Raw genomic sequence first — 23,489 nt, forward strand, 5'->3', positions numbered from 1 at the left:
AGCACAGAAGCATGCTAATGCTGCTGATGAAAGCAGAGCAGATCTATTTAACAAACTCTGGTTTGAATATACAGCATAGGAGAAATGCAATGCAATCCTCATGTGCAGTTCTGGTCCCTCCCCTCTGTTTTTTACATTTCTGTAGTAAGGTGGGGAAGTGCTGTTTGACCTTCATTAACTTATTACATATTAGTCATGTCTGAACTGCAGCATGTCCTCAGGCTTTCACCAGGGCAGACTGAAGTGTTGGTCCCAGTTCCAGTAGCACTACAAATAAAATTCCCTGGAAAGGTTCTCAAGACCAGGATCTGACCTTTGCTTATTCAGGCAAGCATCCTATGCTGAATTATGACTTCTTTCTGCTGTTAAGAGAATTAGTAATTGCTGCCACTGATCGATGTGTCAAGACTTAAAAATTATGATCTACCATCAAATCAATTAGCAAAGACTGCAGGAGCAAATTTTTGCTTCTCATGTTGATTGTCCATGTGATTCTGCCATAAAGATTATACATTAGCTGAACTAAAGCATTAAATGACTAGTAGAAAACAATATTGCAAGGGGATTCCACTCACCTGTCCCAATTCTGTCCTGTTTAAAGCTATTTTCAGACAGGATAGGGCATAGAAATCCAATATAATATTTTCTTTTTTTTTTTTTAACTGATACATGGAGATGCACAACCATTACTGTGCATCACCTCCAATGGTAAATGTTGGTGATTTACATTGATGGGGGTCAAATTTGTCTCCCACTGGGTAAATGTGTTGAGCTCCAACCTGAGAAATAGGTTTGACAAGTCAAATATGCTACCAGTAATGTGAAAATTACTAGTGTAAAATGTTCAGTATAAGAAAAGCTGTGTTAAATAAAATCTGCATCATCACAAACTACTGTGGTATAGTCAAGTTTTAAGAAGAAGGAATCTGAAGCTGGATTAGAGGTCTGCTTTAGTGGAAAGCCATAAAACATGACCTAACCATTGCCAGTCCTCCTGGGACAGCAATTACAGCAATAAATGTTCCACAGCAGATGCTAATGCCGTGTGTAAACAGTTGTCCCCTAAACTGAAAGGAAATTTTGGCCCCCACATGTCTTTTAGGGTCCCATTGTACGTGCGGAGATGTAAAGGAAATGTAAAATTGATATGCACACCATGGCAGTGGGTTTAGTCTGCTGTGCCTCAGCCTGGGCCATCAATCTGTGCTGGCTGTGAGCGAGGCTGCAGGAGCCAAATGGGCAGGATTTGTGTGTGTCAGGTTGATGGGCTCGCCCTGGAGCCGCGGGGTCATCGGTCAACGTCAGGTTCAGCGCCCACTGACCCACTGGGCTCAGAGCATGCAGTCACAAATCAGGAGCATAATGAAGGCTGAGGAGAGGGCTCTGCTGATTTATTAGGACATCTGTCTGGCTGTAGACAGCCCAGCACTGCCCCTGTGTAGTGCCAGCTATTAGCATAATCCTCACCATGAAACTTCTCCGAGATTTAAAAGGGAGGAATAAAGTGTTCAAAGCAGACTGGCTGAACCAGAAGGGTTTTTCTTGTAGTGCTCGTTACCAGTCTTAACTTTTTATGCCAACACACCATAGAAATAATAATAAAAATAAATAATGTTAAAAATAAATTAATGGTTTTGGTTTTTCGAAACCACTGAATTTTCAGAACACAACTGTATGTCTGTTTATAATAAAGACACTACCCCTGCTACTCTTCAAAGACTTTTAAATCTTTTAATTTTTTATTATTCATTTATATTTAATCACAGTAGTGTCATCTGCATATAATGTTATCACCTTCATTCTTACAAAGTTAGTCTCCTGAACTCTGTAATGTTAAATGAAAACTCCAACTTTTTGTGCCAATTATATTTGGCTACTTTTTAAGAAAAGGGGGAATTAAGCAAAAACTTTAGGAGTTTGCCTATAAGTCAGAGTCAATATCATAAGCTAGAAATGCTGTGGTACTAATTTATAGTAGTATAGGTCAAGAAATTTGTGAGGTGCAGACTAACTAATACTGGCATGTGCAAAGTTACTCCTTTTTTGTACATGAGAGGCATTCACCTGGAAAATCAGACAGATCATTATTTCTCACTTGATCAGAACTAAGGTGAAATAGGTTTCAGTCTATGAACATTAAATTATTCCCTGAAGATACATTTATATTTGATTGTGTTTTAAAAGACTGTCACTGTTCATATGTCTTCAGGAAAAAAAGTTAAACATTGCATTAATTGCTCTGAATGTTGAAGGAATTATACCACTGCTATTATTCCATTTCCTTTGTATTAAATGTTATGTTAGATAGGATTTGAGCAGCTACCAAATTTGCAGTAGGCAGCATAGAAACACCCACCAGCATGTGGCAATCCCTGCTTTGCTTAAACCAGGGTGAAGTCTGGGCAGCATGAACAGAGAAGACGTAGAAAATCCAGACTATCAAGAGCAAAATTGTAAACCTGTGTTTATTTTAATTTCCAAACTCTCAATTGGTCGTGCTACTATGGTGGTATTTAGGCTAGATTTTGTGTGTCATTCAATGAAAACATTTATATTCAAGAATATAAGACAATTTCTGAAATTCAGTCCAATTGAAGGAATCTGAAGTAGAGTTAGCATCCACTGCCTAGAAACTGTAACATGAATAAACCTGTGCATGTGTGCAGCTGCCCTGATTAACAAAGGCAGGATTCCACTCGTGTGTGCTGCCCTGCTACTTCATGAGCTAAGATTTGGTAGTCTGCAAAGAATTAAAAAATGGAGAAACTGAATAGCCAATCATTCATTTGAACTCAAAAATGGAAACTGTGGATTGCAGTATCATTTCCAAAATAGCAACATAAATAAACGTGTGGCACAGTACTTGCCTCCATAAATTCCAGCGTTGTTCTTCCAGCTGAGTCACTAAATGCTCTATGTATTTGTTGGAGTCCATATATTCCTAAAGGAAAAATTATTACAATATTAGTTTTTCAATGTTCTAAGGGTTTGTAAAACTTTGAGTAAAAAGCAGTCAGAGTCAGTTTGTGGCGTGCTCTTTGATTTTGCTCCCAAAGTTATCCCACATACACAGAAATCACAGTGATGTAAAAATCTAGATTAAATTCACATCTGGATTTATATGACATGAACAGGGCAGTAGCCTAATGCACACTTCAGAGATTATTTGAGGGGAAGACAAGAGGCACTGAGGATACACAAGCAGCACAAATAAATTAGTCTACATATAAATTCATATCCATATTCCAAGCCCAGAATAATAATTTCTGGATCCAGACTGAAAAATAACTGCCCAGCAGTGCAGTCATTGGTTTTGGTGCACATTTTGTTTACTTTAGATATTAATCAAAGTGAACTGAATATTTGACTCAAATATTTATTTTATGGACAGTATGAAAAATACTACAGCATGCACCCTATTTGAAAATGAAGCTATAACTCAGCCCCTATATTATTTTCCAGTCCAACTTTTGCAGAGGCAATAACTTGAAATATCAGCTCTATGAAAGCTCCTGTACTTGTGTCTAGACAGAACTTCTGATAAATAATCTTGACCAGATGAAAAATTTGGATTTTTTCCTATTGAAGCCTATTCTTTAATTCAATGCAAAGAGATGATGTTTACTCTCAGCAGAGAAATCTGTCAGTAATAGAAATACACCACCTCATTTCCAGGAGGAAGGCAACATCAGCGTTATTTATATCAAATATTTCAGAATGAGCCCACAGAATAACATGATATAATATATTTGGATGACAGTAGTACCAACACAGTCACATTACTATTATTCTGAAAGTCTATCAGTAATAATATAACTGTCCTGAAATATCTCACCAAAGCAAAAATATGCCTTAAACCTCATACTGCAGGAAATTGCAAGTATTGGAGTAAAGAATCCATCTTCACTTTCTGGAGACAAAAGCTCCATTTTTATAGCTCCACTGTTTTACCTTTGGACTCATCACAGAACCACTTTGTGAGGTTCCTGTTTGTATTAGAAGTTGTCTCTTTACTGTTGTTATTTCTTTTGTGTACAAATATGGATTTTTGTTGCAAAGTGGTTGGTTCTTCTGAGCCATTTATCTTCATGACCAGGACTATGAGACAGAGACTGTACATCATTGTGTCTCCTCAAGGTGAAGATAAGTGTTAGCTGATTTTAATGATCATAATTTATATATAAATGTACATTTTTATTTTTCAGGACTGGAATTGTTCCAAGTGATTCCATGTTTCTGTCCACAGTAAGCAAGAGTAGGACTCAGCTCCCAAGGAGCCTCTGCAAAAGCATCTCAGCCATATCCTGTTCAAACTGCATGGCTTGAAAAGCTTTGGGTATTGCAAAACTTTCCATTAAACTCTGTGGTTGCCCCAAGTTTAAATTTCATTCTAACTGCTGTAAATAGAAGCATTACATAGCTGTTTCTTTCAGAACACATTAAATAATGGAAATCCTGAGAAACGTCATGAGCTTCAGTGGCAATTAAACAGGAAGCTTCTTCTAAGCTAATTCTAGTAAATTCTGCAATACACATATATTAGAGTTCACCAAATATATACTGTACAAATATATAATGATGATTAGTTGCAGTACCAAGTTCTTTAAAACAAATTGCCTATTTTAGTTTATATTTTTTACTACAATGAATCTGGCATAAATTAGTACCTTTACATCTTTTTAATGTAATATTAAACAATATTCCTGATTTATTCATCAGTGCACTTTGCCCTACAGGCAAGATGGGATCAGCAGTTTTATTCTGCATAAATTCTACCATGATAATATAAAAACCTCAGTCTGAAGCAATTTTCTTAAAACTGTTTTCTGGAAATAAGGACAATGGGGAAAAGAAAACCCTGTGGTTATCCTATATGACTGCTGACTTAATGTTAAGGTTTTCCTGTGACAGATCAGAATTATTATTCTGTTTCTCTTTAAAAGCCAGCAACCTGGGAGTATGTAATCTTGTCAGTGTGCAAAAGTGATGTGAAAAAATCAGCCATGATTTGATGGTGGTTAGCAGCACCTCCTTTCTCCTGGCACATTCATGTGCCAGCTGTGTCTGCAGCAAGCCATCTGCTCCAGACAAGGCCTCTGTCCCCAAGCCCAGGTCTCTGCTCTCTTCTCTTATCAACTGTCCCAATAAGATAAATTCTGCCATCCCTGGATCAGGACCCAGTGTTATCATTTTGTCAGTGTGAAGGAAATAGCAAACAGTCACTTGAGATTTAGAGCAACTTCGTGATTTAGAATAGCTTGGCACATTCAGTGACAGCAGAAAATGTGAGTAAAAACCCCAAAGTAATCACACTGGTTTATGGCTGGACTCAACGACCTTAAAGGTCTTTTCCAACCTAAATGATTCTCTGACTTTTTGTTCAACAAGACAATGTATACAGTTCATTAAAGCACTTCACAGTGCCCAATAGATCACACCTAGAGGGGAAATACAAGTATTTTGTGGCTTCCTTGGAGCTCTGTCCTGTGAATACTTGTGCCATGCAGGCTCTGAGTAGCACAGAAAACTGTGGAGTGTGAAAGATTATGTGAAGCCTCCTTTTCTGATGTAAGGATAAAAATCATTTAGGCAGACATGATGGTCCTCATAATAGATACTAATGAGACAGACCAATCAAATGGGAGAGAAAGGCTGTAAAAGCACAGCTGTCCCAGGGTTTCAAAGGGGGTCACAATTCTTCCCGCTCACCTTAGAACAATGGACACTGCAGAGCAGGAGGGCATAAAGCTGTGTAAGGCCAAGCCAATATTTCTGAAATGACACAGCATTTTTAATCTGAAGTTGGAGACTCCAAATCAAAGTATTTATGTACATTTGATACTGTTATATAGCAATTGTGCTGGTGGTAGAATTGCCATCCTTGCTGCTGTCCACACCTGGACTAGACCTCAGCAGCCTGCACTGCTGGCTCTGCTTGGAGTCCCCCTCCTACCTCCAGCCATTCCTCACAACTTCCAGGATTACTGAGAAGTTCAAGATTTAAACAAACAAAAATTTAAAATTCTTTTCAGAATAATGAGTGAAACCTGTCCCTTTTCTTCTGATGTAGTTGCCTTGTAGTCATAAGAAATTAACTGCTCCCTCTATCCTCCTGTGATGGCACTGTTTTAAGGACAAAACCTTCTGTATATGTTTAAATGCAGTAGAAAATCTTTCTAGCAGCTGCATGTATTCTGGCATGCAGGAGGAGATGGCATGCAAATGTCACACACAGCTCATCTAATTTAGAGAGCATTAGAGAATTGCTTCACCCAGATTATTGCTGATTTGACTTGAAGCACAAGCCTAGAAACACACCTAAATATGGTTTTTTTGACAGAACTAACTATCTCACTTTGCAATGCTGAATTGTTTTGCTAGTTTTTTTAGGGTTTTATCTTTCTTTTCTTTGTTAGCTGGATGGCTGTCAGGAAAAAACGGAGAAGAGAAAGGAAATGAAGTTCCTCCACTGAGGCCCGGGATCCACTGCTCGGTATTTTGGTTGGTTACTTGGGTATTTGTTCTGGCATATCCCTGTTGTTGTGCTGGGCAGGGTATCAAAAATTATCCTGCACACAGAACATTTTCCCATCCATTGTTACAGAGCAAGCCCTTCAAGCAACCTTAGGCTCCCAGCACAGGAGTCCCTGGCTGGAAGCTGGAGGTGATAAATTCAAGCCAAAGGAATAGTACACAGCCTCTGCCTCTCTTAAGGAACTTGCACAGCTTGATATCAAAGAGAGTTTAATGAGCTTAGTGAGATGTGAAAAGGATTAAGGATACCAGCAAATCACTTGATTACGTACTTAATTCAATAGGGCCACTCAGGAGCTCGCCTGGGCTGCCCTGGGCAGCAGGGCCGTGGGTGGGACTGGCCTGTGGAAGAGGTTTTACAGCAACTTCTGTGAGCCAGAGAGAAGTTTGATGAGAGGATCCATGCTTACCCCTGAAAGAATTTTCTAGCAAGGTCATTGACAGAGAAACCAAGAAAGGAAGGAGGATAAATAAGAGAAACCTGCAACTGTCTATAAGCACTTTGCTTGTCTCTCATGACCAATGAGTGAAGTGTAAACTTATGAGTTTTGTAAGAATGTATAAAAAGCATGCATGCTGTAATAAAAACAGGTTTGAAGTCTTCTGAAAATGGAGTGTTGCTTTGTATTGTGACCATCTCAGCTATGACACTGGCCCCTCCTGCAGCATGGACACCCCAGCTGAGCTCCCCCAAACCCACACACCTCAGCCAGGCACATGGGGACACAGCCACTGTCCCCCTGCCAACGCTCTCCTGTCCTGAGCAAGCTCCCAGCAAAGGGCCTCAGGCACAGCTGAGATGCCTGAGCTGTGCAGGAAACAGGGAAACTGGGACAGAGACTAGGCTGGCACTCATATTCCTGCAGGTCAGTTTTGAAGCAGGGCTGGGAGGTAAACATCACATTCAGCCCTGCACAGCCCAGAGCTTTCCATTTTCCCCTGGCACATGGCACATGGAATTGCACTCCTGGCTCAGCTGGAACAAACTCTGTGCACACAGCCCTAGCCCACTCTTCCACAACACTTCCTCTTGATTCCCCTAATATTTCTGTTTGGAAGCAGGCAGGATTCAGCATGGATTCGGCTCCTGGGCTCCACAGAGGAGAATGTTGGTCCCTGGGGAGCAGAGAGAAACCAAATGAACAACGGGATAAGGGCCCAGACAAGTTCCTCTGAGAGTCTGGAGCCATCCAGCCCTGGAGACAGGGAACTGCATGGAGAGCCCACAATCATCTGCTGCAGTTCAGGAAGTCACATTTTCACAGGGAAAGGTTATTAGAAATCAAACAACAACAAAGCTGTCTGCAGCTAAACAGCAGACTGTTGCAATTAGGAAATGATGTTAGCAGAGCAACAAGGGGGACATCTAAGCTGTTACGCTGAGTGTGGAGACATGAGTAATTTTTGAAGGATCTTGGAAGAATGCCCTAGGGTAAAGCTTTAAATCTAGGGAGAGTGACTTCAGAGAATATTATAACTTTTGTAAAATATTTATTTTTGTTTTCATCCTGCTGCATAAACCCTTGAAAGAAAATAGACTTTTTTCCAGCAGCCTAAGAGGACACACATATATATTTTTATATATATGTATTCTTCTCTAGACAATGTTTTTCATATCCAATAGCAATGAGAATTGAGAGAGCTTTCTGTTGCACACTAAAAAGAAATCAGGTATAAAAAAATAAAACCCTTTAGGATTAGTCATTTTTCACTCCTTTCAATACCTGGCTAGACTACTTACTTTTGGTCCTAAATAACAATGAAAGCTAAACCGTGTGGCTTAGAGAAAATAATATCTTTTAAAACTGCCATTATTGCTGATTTAATTGTCAATATTTTAATTGTCAGTTTTATTAACAACTGGCATGAAAGTGTACATTGAGAGCCTCTGCAATGGAGCAGGGGGCTGGCAAGAGCCCTTGTGCACATTACACCATTATGGAAAAAGCAGTAATGATTATTTTAATAAATATATTGAGCAAATTTCTTAATTATTCAAAATCACTTAAGCTTCAGTGAACAGTTCATATTACATCTCAGCTGCAGTGATTAAAACTGATTTACCAATTCATCTGAAGCCAGTTGTTTTCATAAACAATCAGCTGGGTTTTCCTCCTGCTGCTGCTTGGCTTCCACTTTGCACCCTATTACCCAGCACCATCCACAGACACAGCAGAGTTTAATAAAACCTGAAATAGCACAAGCTCATTGGCTGATAGGCAGATTCTGCACCCTGTGCTCTCTGAGGGCAGGGATAGCTCTCAGAGGGATGCTGTTCAGATTCACCACACTGGTGCTGGTGCTCTTTCCCCACAGGGAAGAGAGTGGGGGGAGAGAGAATGCTGCAGTTTTATGCTTTTTTCCATCAGCTCATAAACCCTTCTGTTTTCCAGTAAGACATGTTCTAGGAGCAAATCTCCTGTCTCATGTATGTACCAGTATTCTGCCAGAGCTCTTCCCTGGCTCAGTGGACCAGTAAACCATAAGAGGAACAGATTTGGTAGGAACCACTACCCCCAGTCAGATTTCCAGGTGCTTGGCTGGTTTGGGTAGTTGCAGACAAATGAATATTTTTCCTATGCAAATAGCAAGCTATGTAAATTATGTCATTTCTGCTAAATATTGAGCAAATCATTCCATTTAGCTGTAGAAGAGGAGGAAACTGGACATTTTGTCCAGAAGGCAAATCAATGCTGCTTTTGGCTGATTTTCTTCCCCCAAAAGTATAAATCAGTGAAAACAAATACAAAGCATTACGTGAAATTTACTGGAGTAATGTTGAAATAGAAAAGGATGATATCATAGTGGGAAAGTTTGCATTTACATCTTCTAAGTTGTGGAGCTTTTAACACCCATGAGCAGAGACATTGAGCAATACATCCCTACAGCATCAACACAAGGATGTCCTTCATTTGGATGTGGAGCCAAAACTGTCTCCATAAAGGCCAAACCTCCATGGACACCCTCCTATCCCAAGGTTCTAGAGGCTGGGTAGGGCTTGACCCTGAGTGACAGAGCAGGAACAGCAGCAGATGCAGGTGATGGTGCAGAGTACTCATCAGTGCTTGTCCCAGAGGAAAAAAACCACCAAGAACCCTTTGAGCTTCTAGCCTACCAAAAAAGTCAACAAGACCATTGGATCAGCCAAAGATTTCAGCAGAAAACGGGAAAAATTTGCCTTTTGGTCAGGAAGAGGAATGAATACGGACAAGCAGGTTGTGTCAGAGCATCCTGGCTGTCTCTCCTGGGGAGGTTTGGGGCTGCTCTCCCAATTACTGCAGCTTATGGAAAGTTCTTGTCCGCACTGAGTATAAAATCTCTCTGTACAGGGAAATAGAAAATGAACAGAGAAAGTGAAGCTTAGCATAATGGTACATGTAAGAGTTCCTGCTTGCTGGAAGTTATTGATGACCATGTGTAAGTTAAGGAGGTGTCAGAGAGATACAAATGCTTATAGCCCAGCAATTCCATGAAGGAAAAGGTGACAGTGTTATTTAAGGCAACAGGAATTTGCTATTTAGCTAAAACAGACAATTTGCTATTTAGCTAAAACAGACATCCAGAGTTTAAAAAAAATAGCAGGAAGATGTGCAGATTTTATGAGTTTGCTGCTACACAGTGTGTATATTTACATGAAATAATTAGCTGTACTCTTGTTTATGTCAAATCCAATTTACATTAATAAACTTCACCCAGCAAACACTCTGATGCTGTAAGAAAATGCCCAGAAATGTTAGCAGCCTTAAAAATGCAGAGTAAACACTGGAGCATTTAATTAATCAATTCCTGACATTACCGAGTAATTACAATTTCTGAATCATTTCTTGAATGTTTTTTATGAATATAAATCAACCACAACACATGGAAGAACTGCTGGTGGGAGGCATTTGACTTATGTAGACATATGGCACTTGCATATGACTCCCACTGTCTAAAGAAGACAAGGAGTTACAACAAGGATAGAAAAACATTCATGGGATCTATTGCAGAGTTGGGAAAATTTAACTCTGAGGGTATTAGGGACATTTGGGATTCACAGATAAAGATGCTTCATTCTCAGAGTGCATCAGACTTTTTAACTCTCTTGGAAGAACCACTGCCATCTATCCAACAACAAACTTCAGGACCTGAAGTTTTCTCTACCATTTTCTGTAATTCCTTTGTTATCACTTGTCCTCACATTTATTCTGGCAGCTTCTGATGAGGAACAATGTACATACACATAAGTCAAGCCTATCTTCATATGGTTTCATTTCTACTAAAAACAACCTAATAAACAAACAGAGTGGATGCTCATTCCTTCAATCATTTTAAGTCAATAGCAAAAGTTATAAAGTGTACACTGTATATAATCATAGGATGGCCTGGTTTGAAGAGCACCTTGAAGACCATCAAGTCCTAACTCCCCTGCCATGGACAGGGACACCTTTCATCAGCCCAGGTTGCTCCAAGCTCTGTCCAGCCTGGCCTTGAACACTTCCAGGGATGGGGCAGCCACAGCTTCTCTGGGCAACCTGTGCCAGGGCTCCTAACACCAAATCTCAACCCTCTCAGTTTGAATCCACTCCCCCTTGTCCTGTCACTCCATGCTCTTGGAAGAAGGCCATCTCTGTCTTTCTTGTGGGCTCCATTCCCACATATAAAATATCTCAATATAAGGTTGGAAATCCAACACAATGTTACAGGCACATCAATCTCATGATGCTGAAATGTGTCCAAACATCAGTGGACAAAACAAGGTGAGGAAAAGTTCTGAGGATCTCTAGATTCTGACCCCCACTCTAAGGACAAGGATAACCTGAGGTTGAGCAAACCCCAAATTACCTTTGTCTGGATGGAAAGCAGGGAATCTGGAGATTAGCAGATGATGTACAGCACCACAGGCTGGGACCTCTTTTCCAAACAGATTTCACTTGCTTTCACCAACCACCCCTCTTTTGTCCACCTGCTACAGTGCTCTGCTCTAACCACAAATATTTTCTCACAGAGGAGGGAACTGGTTATAGCACATTTTGAAAATTAATCTCTGTTTTGATGGCTCTGTTTGCAATGCCTTGCCTGCGCATATCTATAGTCAAGAAAAGATTGTCTCTAAGTTAATAATGTGACATTGCTCAGAAAATATCAGAAGATGCTTCCAGCACTCCACCCCTTCTTGGTATGCTGAATTTACTGGGACTACTTACATCCATCCATCTCATCTGCATGGTACATAAACACAAACACACAGAAAAATGATGGAACATGCAAATAAATATGCTCCTAAACATCCCATGTTCATTTTTCACTCTGTGCACGGAAAAAAAAAGAAATTAATCTGAAGCTAACACAAAAATATACCTCTAAATTTTCATAGTTTATTATAAACAAAGCAGGAGCTGTGCTCAGAGGGAGCTTTGTCAGCTCTGCCTGGAACATATTTATTGTCACTTCCAGGACTTGCATCAGGTTCAGCTTTGGGTATTGACTGATTGTAGAACACAACTGACTCTAGGCATGGATCAGTTGTGAACTGCTGCCCAGATCACACTTTTTCTTCAACCCTTCAAGTCCAACTCATGGACTGATTTTCATGAGATATCCAAGAAAATAAAAGCATTCATTAATGCAACAGGGTTGGCCCTGCTCGTAGATATCTGAAGGTAGGAAAATTTTAAAAAAACACCTCTGCAACATTCAATATATTTTCTTGCAAGTAACTATTCAGTTCCATATGGGAGGAAGGTGAACTGTTCTGCAAAGCAGATTCTTGTGAGGAGCTCACAGTCCCCATGCAGGACAGGCAGGCAGCACAATGGAACCTGACTTTCTGGGTCAGGGGATTAATCATAAGAAGTTTGGCATTTCCTAAGTGGTGTGTAGGCTAGACAGCATCATGTGATCCTGGATGGAGATAAAATTTTAGTGTATCAGGGATTTAGTGAAAGTGGATTTAGTGGAAGGAAAATGTTTCACTTTAATGGCAAGCTATAAGCAGAGGGTTCAGTAAAATCCCAGAAAGGAAAAAAGAACTGGAATATTTGTGTCAGCAAGCAGCACACAGGCATTCACTTATGTTGTGTAGGCCTGTTAATTACTTAAGCCAAAGCAGTGCCTTTGGTTACAGACACTAATTCCAAGTCAAATCTGTGTGGAACAGAAAGAACAAAAGCACTGCAAGGACAATTTCTTGTTGGGCTGTACCTCCAACCCTGTCATCCCCACCAAGGCTGTAAAAACTCCCAGCCATAGGTACAATCTGGGATGGTGCAATTTGCACTGGCACATTTAAAAGACCCAGGGGCTAAGTGGGAGATGCCCAATGGCAGCAGGAGAGCTCCTGGGGTGCATTTCCTGGGGTGAATTTGAATGCCAGTTGTTGAATTTAATGTGTAGGGGTAACTGAGCCTAATACAAAGCCTTTCATAAAACAGGAATTGGTAGGTTTTCCCCTTAACTTATGATGCAAAGAAAAGCTCCCTCTTCAAATCCTGTATACTATGGTTGTATTAATAACCATTATTATCTTGTGCTTTTATAAGTGATGTGGTGCACTATTATGCTCTGTCTCCTGAACACTTGTTACTCCATTATGCCATGTATGGTAGATGTTAAACAAACATAATGATGCTGCTCAGTTTAGCAAGAATCTATTTCCTTTTCATAAAAATTAAAGTGAAACTTTCATTTCATTCAGCATTAAAGAATTCACAGGTACAATGCAATAGCAGTGAAATCAGAGCTGTAATTTACCTCCTGGTTTATGCTAATAATTTTTCTGCAATTGAATACTTCTGCACTGAATTGCAGATCCATCTCAAATGTTATGTGCCTAAAGATATTAGTTACAGTTATTGCAGAGCATTCTGTTTATTCAAATCAGACTGAAACAAACACAAACTGTAGCATGAAAGGCTGGAAAATATTTGCTTAGATAAATATTCATTGTTGGCTGCTACGCAGGATATATAGACACAATTCAGATTACATGATAGCTTTTTGTTTTATACACCATCTTGCCAGTTAGCATGCAAAATGTAACTTTAAAAATGCCTTTAATTTTATGTGTGCTATACAAAGTGATATACTTAGCTGTCCACATTTCTTACACATGAATCTTTAATCCGCAGGAAACTTAATAGGAATTAAAATTGGAAATATAAGCATAAATCTTTATATTTCTGGTAATACAATCTTGTCGTTAACTGAAGCTTACTGGAAAAGTTCTTTGTGTTATTTAACTGAATTACATTTTAAAGAACTTTACCATCATCAACAGGAAAATCTATGGCAACCAGTGATGAGTCCTGCTAGCCTACCCACTACTCTACTGCCAAATTTGTGATGTTTAGACAGTGTCTCTGTCTTGGGACCCAGAGGCAGAGACACAATTTCCTGCAGAAGCATTGGCTCTCATTGTTCTGGGGCAGAGAGAGCAAATTAAAAAGCCCACCATGTATCAATCATGTACCTAAAAGCATTTTTTTCACATGAAGGTGGCATCCCATTTCCAGTGTGTAAGGGTGTTATGGGCCAGCTTCAGCTGGAATCACTCTGACCATCAGGGAATTAACTGAAGCCACCATCAGTCCAAAATGAACATAGACAAGATGCTGAAAGTAATCAGGTTTCACTCTCTACTGTTAATGGATGATTTTTAGAGTAATTGGACCAAAAGGTTTTCAAACACTGGTTTTAAAAAGTTTCATTTGGGATAGTAATTATTGTACACAAACACTCTGGAATGCACTGGCCTCTGCTATTATCTAGCATTTGTTAAGCATCTCATGTTTCTGAGTATTCAAAACTAGTGTCAATAATTGATGTACAACAGAAAGGCTGAAATTCTGCATCTGAACTGTGTAGGTGCTCCATGCATGACTCACAGGCAGTTTATTGTATGATTTTCACAAGAGTTAATGATTTAGATTCATTTCCTAAGCCTTAGGATGTTTGCGTGCATAGTCTGGATCAGAAATTCTGACCTCACTTTAAATCAGAGGAGAAAAACCCCAAAACAACAGCTTCAAGAAACTTTAGCAGTTAAGAGAGGTTCCAGCTGTGCTTCTTTCCCTTTCAAATCTGCATCATCTACACCAACATGCCCTTCATAACTGTTATTTTTGAAAGGGTTGATTAGAGTGGAAGGCTCTGCCCTGCCCCACAGCTCAGGCAGGGCAGGTCTCCCAGATGCCCAGCTCCCATCAGAAATCACAGGGGTAGGAATTTCTCACGTCTCACTCCTCACATAAGGAGAGGCCCACCAGATAAGTGTGGTTTTCAGGTGTTACACACATCCAAAGCCATAAAACTGAGCTGCTGTCCCCACTGAGCTGTGCCTGTGTAATGTTGTGTGGTTTTGCTGTGAGAAGTGTTGAGCATCTGCAGGTCTCCTTGATGCTGCAGAATTAAACTTATTCAGGGGAGAAAAACCAATTTCAAAACTTTAGATACAGTCCTTAATCATTCATTTAAAAAGCATTTCCATAGCCATCAACTTGACAGTATCTAAATGAAAAGACTCAGAAAATCTCTTGTTTTCCAACAGGAAATGTGTTCAGGGAGAGACATTTCACATGTATAAAGAAATTTACAATAATCATGTCCTGATGACAAGTCTAGAAAAGGATTTACATCTAATAGGAATGATCTAATTTATCTTTCATACAGTAATACCCAGTGGCTATTGTGAACATTTTATTATGAAGGAAATCAAAGACAACACAAGAAAATTAATGTTTTAAGGGAAAGTCGTATGGTCCATTTAACTCTTCTTTTGACTGTCCACATAATGCAATGAGTTAATTTGCTTCTTTTCATATGCTTGAATAATAGAAATAACACTTTTCATAAATCATCTACAAAAGCTTTAAGAAGAAAAGCAAGCTAGTCAGTGTAAAATTCTTGAATTACTTCTATATAAATGCACATCATGGGTACTTCTGCAATTTCTCTCTTGAAGAAAAAGTCCTTACACTGAAAACCAACCTTTCTTCTCTTCTCCTTTCCAATTTTTTTTTTTTAGTTTAGACCAAACACCTCACTAGACAGCACTAATATCATGTTTGGGAGTCAGTGGACATTTTGTGACAAACACGTGTCCTACAGTCACTGCTTGGATGTGGAGACAGTGGCACACTGAGAGCAGTGCAAGAGCTCTTAGCAGGAAGGTGCCTCAACACTTCATGGTCAAGGACCTGTAGGGAAGCACTCAAAAGTTTTGCAGGTGAGCAAAGCCATTTCTCTTGTCTTACCTCCCTTTCTTCCAAGTACCCTTCACGACCGAGTCTTGTAAAAGAAAGCTGTTCCACCCAAAGGTTTTTGTGCAGCAGTGATGGGACAGAGCCTCAAAGGAAAGGTCCCCATGCACCTGGGATGTGATGTGACCTGACATCCTGATCAGTTCTCCTGTGTAGCCTCTCCTGATGAGGATGCTGGGGTAGGATTTCAGACAATGCCTAACCCTGCAGTGTTTACTTAAACAAACAAATCTTAGGGCTCAGTATGGCCTGAGTCTTTCAGTCCAGCCACTTTTGCCTGTGTCACTCCAGTTGTTGAAAGGAGAAGCACAAATCACAAAGGAATAAAAACAACACAGTTTTAATGGAGCATTTAAACAGTTAAAGACATAGATAGGCACCTGATGAGATTTTAATGGGAATGTGCTCATTCTGCTTCCTTGGAGATTTCTGAAATGCCTCTTGACTTTTTGGTAAATTTTAAAAACTGTCTCCCCATTCCTCCCTGTGTATCCCACTACTTTGCTTCTCCTGTTCTGAGAGGAGGAGGGCAAGGAAGCCAAGCTTATAAATTCCTTTCCTTGCATTCATACTGAATAAGGTGAAGAAAAATTCCCTCTGTACATATTTGAAAGACTCAATCACTTGTGTGGATAGCAGAATTCCCCCTTATATTACTTTGCATTCATGCATCACATGCCTGGGGCCAGAAGGACATGCTGAATATGAGAGTATCTGTCTAGCCACAAAGTAAATATGGTGCACAGGAGGATTAAGACAAGGCAAACGAGTCTGCTGTTTCAGACTGCAAAATTTTCAGGCTCTTTTGCAATGCCAAAAAAAAAGTTAAGAAGTTCACAGAGATTATTGGACTGATCTGCATACTGGGGGAAACTGAGTCACTGAACAAGTCCCATTCTCTGAGTCACCCTGGCAGGACCATGGGTGAAAACAAGACAAGCTCAGTCCTTCTGGTCCTTGAGCCTGGTTACATCCTAACCCAACATCCTAAACATGCCAGGTGTGCTTGTGCATTACACACACACACACATATGTACAAAAACAGCTACTTCAAAAAGTGTTTATTTAGTTCAGATCCTGTGACCTAATCTTACAGCCTTGAAACCTGGAGGGGCCCTTCCCATGAGGGAGTCACACAATCAGCTCCAGAGACATCTCAGGCACAAGAGATTTTTTGCTGCTTTGGCAGATTACATTTCCTGTGCCAATATGTATCAGCTGGTAAGTCATATTGAATTGGTTTGTCTTTCAAATTTTGCTGAAAAAGACCTTTAGATTATTAGTCTCCTAAAATGCTCCTGGTTAAAGCTCTGCTTTCAAATCCAATACTTAGTTATTAATCATGGCAGAGTTTTCTGATTTCCACAAGTCAATATTTATGCATTTAGCCATGATTAGTGCTACATGGGGAAAACCTTTGTTTTAAAAAAGGCAGCATTCAATTCTTAGCCAATAGAGTACATCATAAATGCAGTTTGGATTTGGAATAATGTGGAGATGTGCTATTCTCCTGGGACATCTGAGGATTTCCTCCACATCTGATTTTGAATTTATGGCACTAATATGCTCTAACTGCTTTATCTGAAAAAGACATGAGGCACATATTAATATCCATCAAGAGGAAATTCTTGAACATGACTGCAAACTCAGAAGCATTTACTAACCTATAATCTAAAGAGAGCACTAATTTGTCTCACAATGATTATTTGTATGCCCTTAAAGCCTTGGGAAAGTTTTGTAGTGGATAGCACTGCAATGCCAGTGACACCTGAGCACAATTGTAGGCTGGATTTCACCATTTCTACCACCAATTTATATAATTCTTTACATGACTGTGTATCAGCTCCCAGAGAGGCAGGCAGATGTGGAGCCCAGCTACCCTACTGTCCATGCCTTGGAAAGTCAGAGGGAAGTCTCAGTCTAACAAGGCTGCAAGGAGGACTGAGTTTGTGAATGAACTCCAAGTTTGGGGAGTGCAAATGGCAGGGAAAGGGATGCAGTGTGCTACAAATATCAGATATTCAGTAAGAGAAGTGCAGTGTTATGGCTATTCATTAGCATGAGAGGATGATAGAGCAGGATGTGTCTGCACTGCTAAACATGAAGAGCAGCACCAAAGCCCTTTCTGAGCCCACTCCCTCCCTGGACCAGCCCATGGGGCTGCTCCCTGTCCTCACACCACCCAAGACACACAAAAATGCTCCCTGCTCAGTCAAGGTGTGCTACACACAGCAAGGAAAAGGAACAAAAAAAAAATTCCCACCATTCTCTGAAATCTAAAAATTTCAAGTAATTATTATTATTAAATGGTAAAATTGTGGGACTTTTGGCTCATGAACAATAAACACAGACCTGTCATTTAATGTTTTAGTTTTGTGCACTTAGAGGCTCGCTTGTGCCTGCAAATATGTTTTCCAAGACACAACTGGTGACATTTCCCACCTTCTCATCTATTTTCCTCCTGTTGCTCATGTTATGACTAAAAGCAGCAGGCTTATATTTTTCTCAGTGGGAAATATGTCACCTGCTGTTGAAAGAAAAGCAATTATTGTGTCCTCGCTAAATCTTCGGCCTATTTGTGTAGAGCTTTAGAGCTTAAAAATATAAACATCCTTGCCAGTGCCAGTGTAAGTGGTTAGACACTCAGAATCCCAGCTGGGATCCCCCTGGATGTCACCTTCAGTGCCTGCTAAGCACAGGGAAAGATGCCAAACCCCAGTGCCTTTCCCATAACTGTGTCTGATCACTGGAAATTAAAAGAGAACAATGCTCAGCTCCAGCACAGGACACCTCAAAAAATTATGTTCTCCCTCTCCCCCCTTACTCCAGGAGTCAGTTAATACTTTTCAGCTTTATTGGAACAAGATTTATGTCTGCTCTACATTTGAGCAGTTGTTTTCACTCCTTTTGTGTGTTTTTATGTGGCTGTAAACCTGTCTGACAAAGGGACAGGTATTTTATTTGCACAATGTCAGATGCTTTTTCTCTGTGCAATCTCCAGTTATCAAACAGAAAAAGCCTCAGAATCAAAATGGGAATTAAAACAACTGGACTCTTACATTGCAGCTGGCCAAAAGCAATGAAGGAAACAAACTCACAAACTGTATATAAATATAAATATATAAATATAGATATACACACACAAGAGGATGTAGAGGTGCATGCTAAGAGACAGTAGTTCTTAATATACAAAGTTTGTTTCTCATGAGTCTGTTGTTATTTAAAAATTATTTTTTCCCACAGAAGTGAAGAAAACATATATAATGCCTTGAAAGGAAAAGGGCAGAGTTATGACTAAATTTAAGGAAAAAATTGATCTTCCACTAATTCTGGAAGGAAGTTTCTAACAGTACTGATCAGCATCCTAAGATTTAGGGAAGAGGATCTCAAATCAGTTGTAGGGAAAGGATCAGCAGTCTCAGTAACTGGGCATTATTTCAGGAATTAAAAGAAAAGGGTTCTCAATTTTTTTTTACAATATCATCCCAGCCAATAATAATAAAAACAGTTAAGAAGAATTATTTTCCGTAACATAAATTAAACAGTTACTTAACATTTAAAATAGGGATCATCTACCAACACTTTAGGAGGCACTGTCTATGCAACTGTGGGATTTTAGAAGAAAACACACCTTTATATATCTTTTTATTTCTAACAAAGCATGCAAGCAGCAAAGCCATTTTTTCAAATGAAAAATATGAAAATACTAGAAGAAAACTCTCAATTTATAGGCATTTTCTAAGTATCTGTCTTATGCAAGCCATGTTGGATAGATCACACGGGTCTGGAATCTCTTTACTCAGGTAATGATACTCACTCTTTTGCCATCTTCTATTATCTTAACAAAAAACAATTTTTCAATGAATGAACATTAGGAAAGTGTAACCCAGTGCACTTGCAGTGAAGAGAGAGATTGAGATTATATTCTCAAATATATATATCAAATATTCCCAAAATAAGTGACCTTATTTCTGACCACCTTCCCACTCAGACCCAGTGTGCAGGCTGCTCCTTCAGCAGCAGCTCAGAACCAGTCCCTCATCAACCCTGCTGTTGCAATGCCTTCAGTGGTGAAGACAAAAACACTTTTCACTTGCTGATAGTGTTTGGCAGGATTCAGAAAGGACCTGAATCCTCCTCCATTCTGAAGGCTGCAGGTGACATGGATTACACAGTGTACAGCACCCATAGTGGGCTGCAATTTAGCATTTAAATCTGTTTATACAACAAAAAACATGCAAGGAAAACTGTGTGAAGAAAACTAGGGTTGTGCCACTTGCTAAAATAAAAAAATCCCATTTTGTATCATGGACAGCCTTTCTTCACTTTTGTTTTACCACAAGTGTACACAGTGTTGCAGGAACATTCAGTGTACACTTTCCCAAATACACTAGTTCTTGCTGGCCAAAAATTTATCTGAGGTGAAGAAGGAACATTGCAGAACAAACTAAATGTTTTCCTTCATGTGATCTGCTAGAAACAAGGGCTTTTATTTTTTAATGACATTGAACACTCTGCAGAGGTAACTGTTCCAAATTGCAGCCTTTGAACTAAATTGCTATTTAACAGCTTGACCTATAAAATCTTTCCTAAACTGTGATACAGCATATGGTCTTTGCTGAGATGTACCAAAAGATTCAGTGATAATGTGCATGCAAGGCTTTCTCCATTCCAAATCATTTTGGATGTGAGTTGCCAACATCTATAGCATATGGATGTATTTTAATTTCATTTCATTTCATTTCATTTCATTTCATTTCATTTCATTGTTGCTATTCTGTCTCTCTTCTGTTTTTTTTTCCCTAAAACTCTCTAGAAAAGCTGACTTTTAAGTCCAGAGTCAGTATTACACCCACTTTGATCAGTGAATCACAGACCTTTGAGTCTGTCCTGTGAAAGTTCATGAGGTTCCCAATGGCTTTTGAAATGGCACTTTGTATCCTCAATTTCTAACTTTTTATGGCCTTCTAATGTTGATTCCCAAGAAGTATCACACTCATATCTACAACAGATTTGTACTGAGACTACAGAAGAGAAATACTGTATTTCCCTTCCTTTGTCAGCTGTGAATGCAAGTGGTAGCAGACCTCTAATCCTTTCTCTGTGGGCAGATGGCCGTTTGATGTATGTACTCATCTACAAACAAAATTCAGAAATTCATTTGGCTTTATCTTCATTCATTATGTATTATTGGTCTCCCTTCATTTAACATCAAAAGTGCAAGTAAGAGGACTGCCATTCTTTCTGTTAATTGTTCGGTTGATTAGTCATGAATAATAACACTTAGAATGTATACAGTTCTTTACATCTCTAAATTACCTTATAAGTATTGGTCCATCAAAATATCTGAGACTTTTCACCAGAACTTACTTTCTAATAATTATTTTCCAAAAGGAAAAAAAAACCAGTGTCACAGTGTTATTTGTTAAACATTTAGTGGTCTGAGGTACCAAAGCAACGGAGTGCATGAGCTTTGATGAGTTTTACATTTCATAAATGCTTCTCTTCTGCATACATGGAAACAAGCAGGCTGCAAAGGGGAGGAGAAATGAAAGAGCAGGGAAGCATTATGCCAGTGAAGATTAATTTATTGGAGGATTTCTTACCACACCTCCTGTTGCCTGACTGCCCAGAACAGGGTAAATAAGGAACAAACTTCACCTTCATGGTGGTTCTACCAAGGGCTAGCTACCCCACCTTTGAGGGTGAAGACAAGCCATGGATAAATTACATCCTTGTGGTTCTCCATACTCCATTCTGCTTGCCAAGAACCTGCTGCTGGTGTTTGGCAGGTTTTTGTTAACCAGTTCAGGATAATTGTGTCCCCAGTCAATGTGCCCTTGTCCCAACCCATGGAACCTAGTGCACCCATTTTCATTGCATAATTACTGCTAAATTACCCAAATAAATGGTGATAAGTAATGAGAGCAGGGACTGAAATGAGAACACTCACAAAATTATAGATGTCAACAGAATTTCCATGTACCAGGAAGGGGGAAATAATTCCACAGAAAGCTGGAGTGACATATCTCAGTGGCTGTGCAATCCACAGGTGTCCTCTGTGGATGCAGGTGCACAGCTGGCAGCCTCAGTGCATTTTATGCCTGACACTGAGTATCAAGAAATTTCCACTTGCATTATTTCATGGAAATGAAAAAGTTTATATTACCTCAGTGTATTTTGTAGGGATTTTTAAGCAGGGAGTTTATCCAAGATGTTGTAAACACAAGTTTCTATTTAAAGAAACTTATTCTTCTTTAGACAGAGCAAAATGATTAGAGATTGTGTATCTAAATGAAGGCAGTTTATGTACAGGTTTGTATGGGAATAGATTTTGCTGGGAAAAAAAAGCAGGATTGTCCTGAAGGAGATGACTATGTCCCAGAGCAGTGAGTGAAAATATGCTCATGAAAGGATCCTAGCCCTTTCTGTAGGGAACTAAAAGCACCTTCATGCCCAGAGCAGATGCACAGAGAGAGAATAAAGAGGCCAAGGGCTGTTTCAGTGCTGAACCTCCCCAGTCACTAGAGCTGCCTCCCATGCACGTGCTGGCTCTATGTGTTGTGACACATGTCAGGGCCAGCTGTGCTCCTGCCAGCTCACATTAAATACCAGTGACTCCCCAGCTATTCTCTGCCTCTGCCCTGCAAAAGAAAACTGACTATGAGATGTGTTTTCCGTGGGACAGCTCACTTGAGTGTTACCTATTGTTACCTGCCAGGCTGAAAATTCAAAAAGTGTAAAAAAAACCCAAAATTCTTCATATCAGTTGTACAACCAATGTTTTAACAATCATGAACCCTATAAACTATTACAGACTTTGAAATGTGCTCTTTAATTGAGGCAATTAAAAGCAATGGTCCAGTGTCAATGATGGCTTCTAGGGGCTAAATGAAACAAATAAAGCTATTAAAATAAGTGGGTGCTTAACCTCAAACCTTCACATGATGTTGGGTGTTACTTAGAACATTTCTGTTAGTTTACAAGTGACAATGTTATTGCAGTAAAATTTTTATCATTAACTGTCCAGGAGTGAACTCCAGTGATGTAAGGCAAAATGCAGCCTCCTACCTGCAAGAGTAACCAGCCACTGTCAGTAAAGTGGTTGAAACAGCAAGACCAGTAGTAATAGTCATGCAGCTCATCTGGACCATAAACACTTCAAAATTTTTACTTTATCAAAAGGGTTTTGATTACATAAAAGTGGTTTCCATTTAAAATAACTATGCATTTCATCCTTATTATAGTTAAAATGAATGCATTAGATCCTTGACAACTCAGAAAAGGCTGTAAATGAATGAAGAGCCCATTTCAGTCACCTTGACATGATTAGTCTGTAGCACAAACTGTGCTATGCATCAATTGCATTGTGATTTGCTGGAGAGCCTGGTAGGTTACAGAAATGACTGATACTTAGGCTCCTGTGCATTTTTTTTGCTTCATTTAAAAGCTGGTCCCCTGGGCTTTTGCTTAATAAAAACCACATACATTGCTGTAGTTGTAAGTCATAAATAAGCCTGGTCTGGGGTCAGGGCTAGCAGGAGGATCCTGGGCTCCAGAGGCAATGAAGGAATGCCAAGGACACTTGACATCCTGCAGTTTTGGAGCATGACTTCATGGGGCTGGCTGGGTGGGTGGGTTGGTGTGATTGCAAACACTTGAACAAATTTCACTGGGAGCCCTGGGAGCTCCTTAGGAGGTAATAAAGTGCAGGCA

The 23,489-nt window shown here is 39.6% G+C and overlaps 1 protein-coding gene across 8 annotated transcripts in view; it reads right to left on the bottom strand.

The window, feature by feature from the left end:
• The window catches only part of NCKAP5 (NCK associated protein 5), a 381,602-nt gene that overhangs the window by 235,559 nt on the left and 122,554 nt on the right, over positions 1-23,489 (bottom strand). For all 8 annotated transcript variants that reach the window (XR_013183102.1, XM_077181707.1, XM_077181708.1 and 5 more), the window contains one exon: positions 2,868-2,941. Coding sequence is in view for 7 of the 8 variants with exons in the window: in XM_077181707.1 (XP_077037822.1) it covers positions 2,868-2,941 (74 nt within the window). In the remaining variant the exon portion in view is untranslated. The remainder of the gene's footprint in view (positions 1-2,867; positions 2,942-23,489) is intronic.

This window comes from Agelaius phoeniceus, chromosome 7, assembly GCF_051311805.1.
Source record: "Agelaius phoeniceus isolate bAgePho1 chromosome 7, bAgePho1.hap1, whole genome shotgun sequence".
Classification (NCBI taxonomy): Eukaryota; Metazoa; Chordata; class Aves; order Passeriformes; family Icteridae; genus Agelaius; species Agelaius phoeniceus.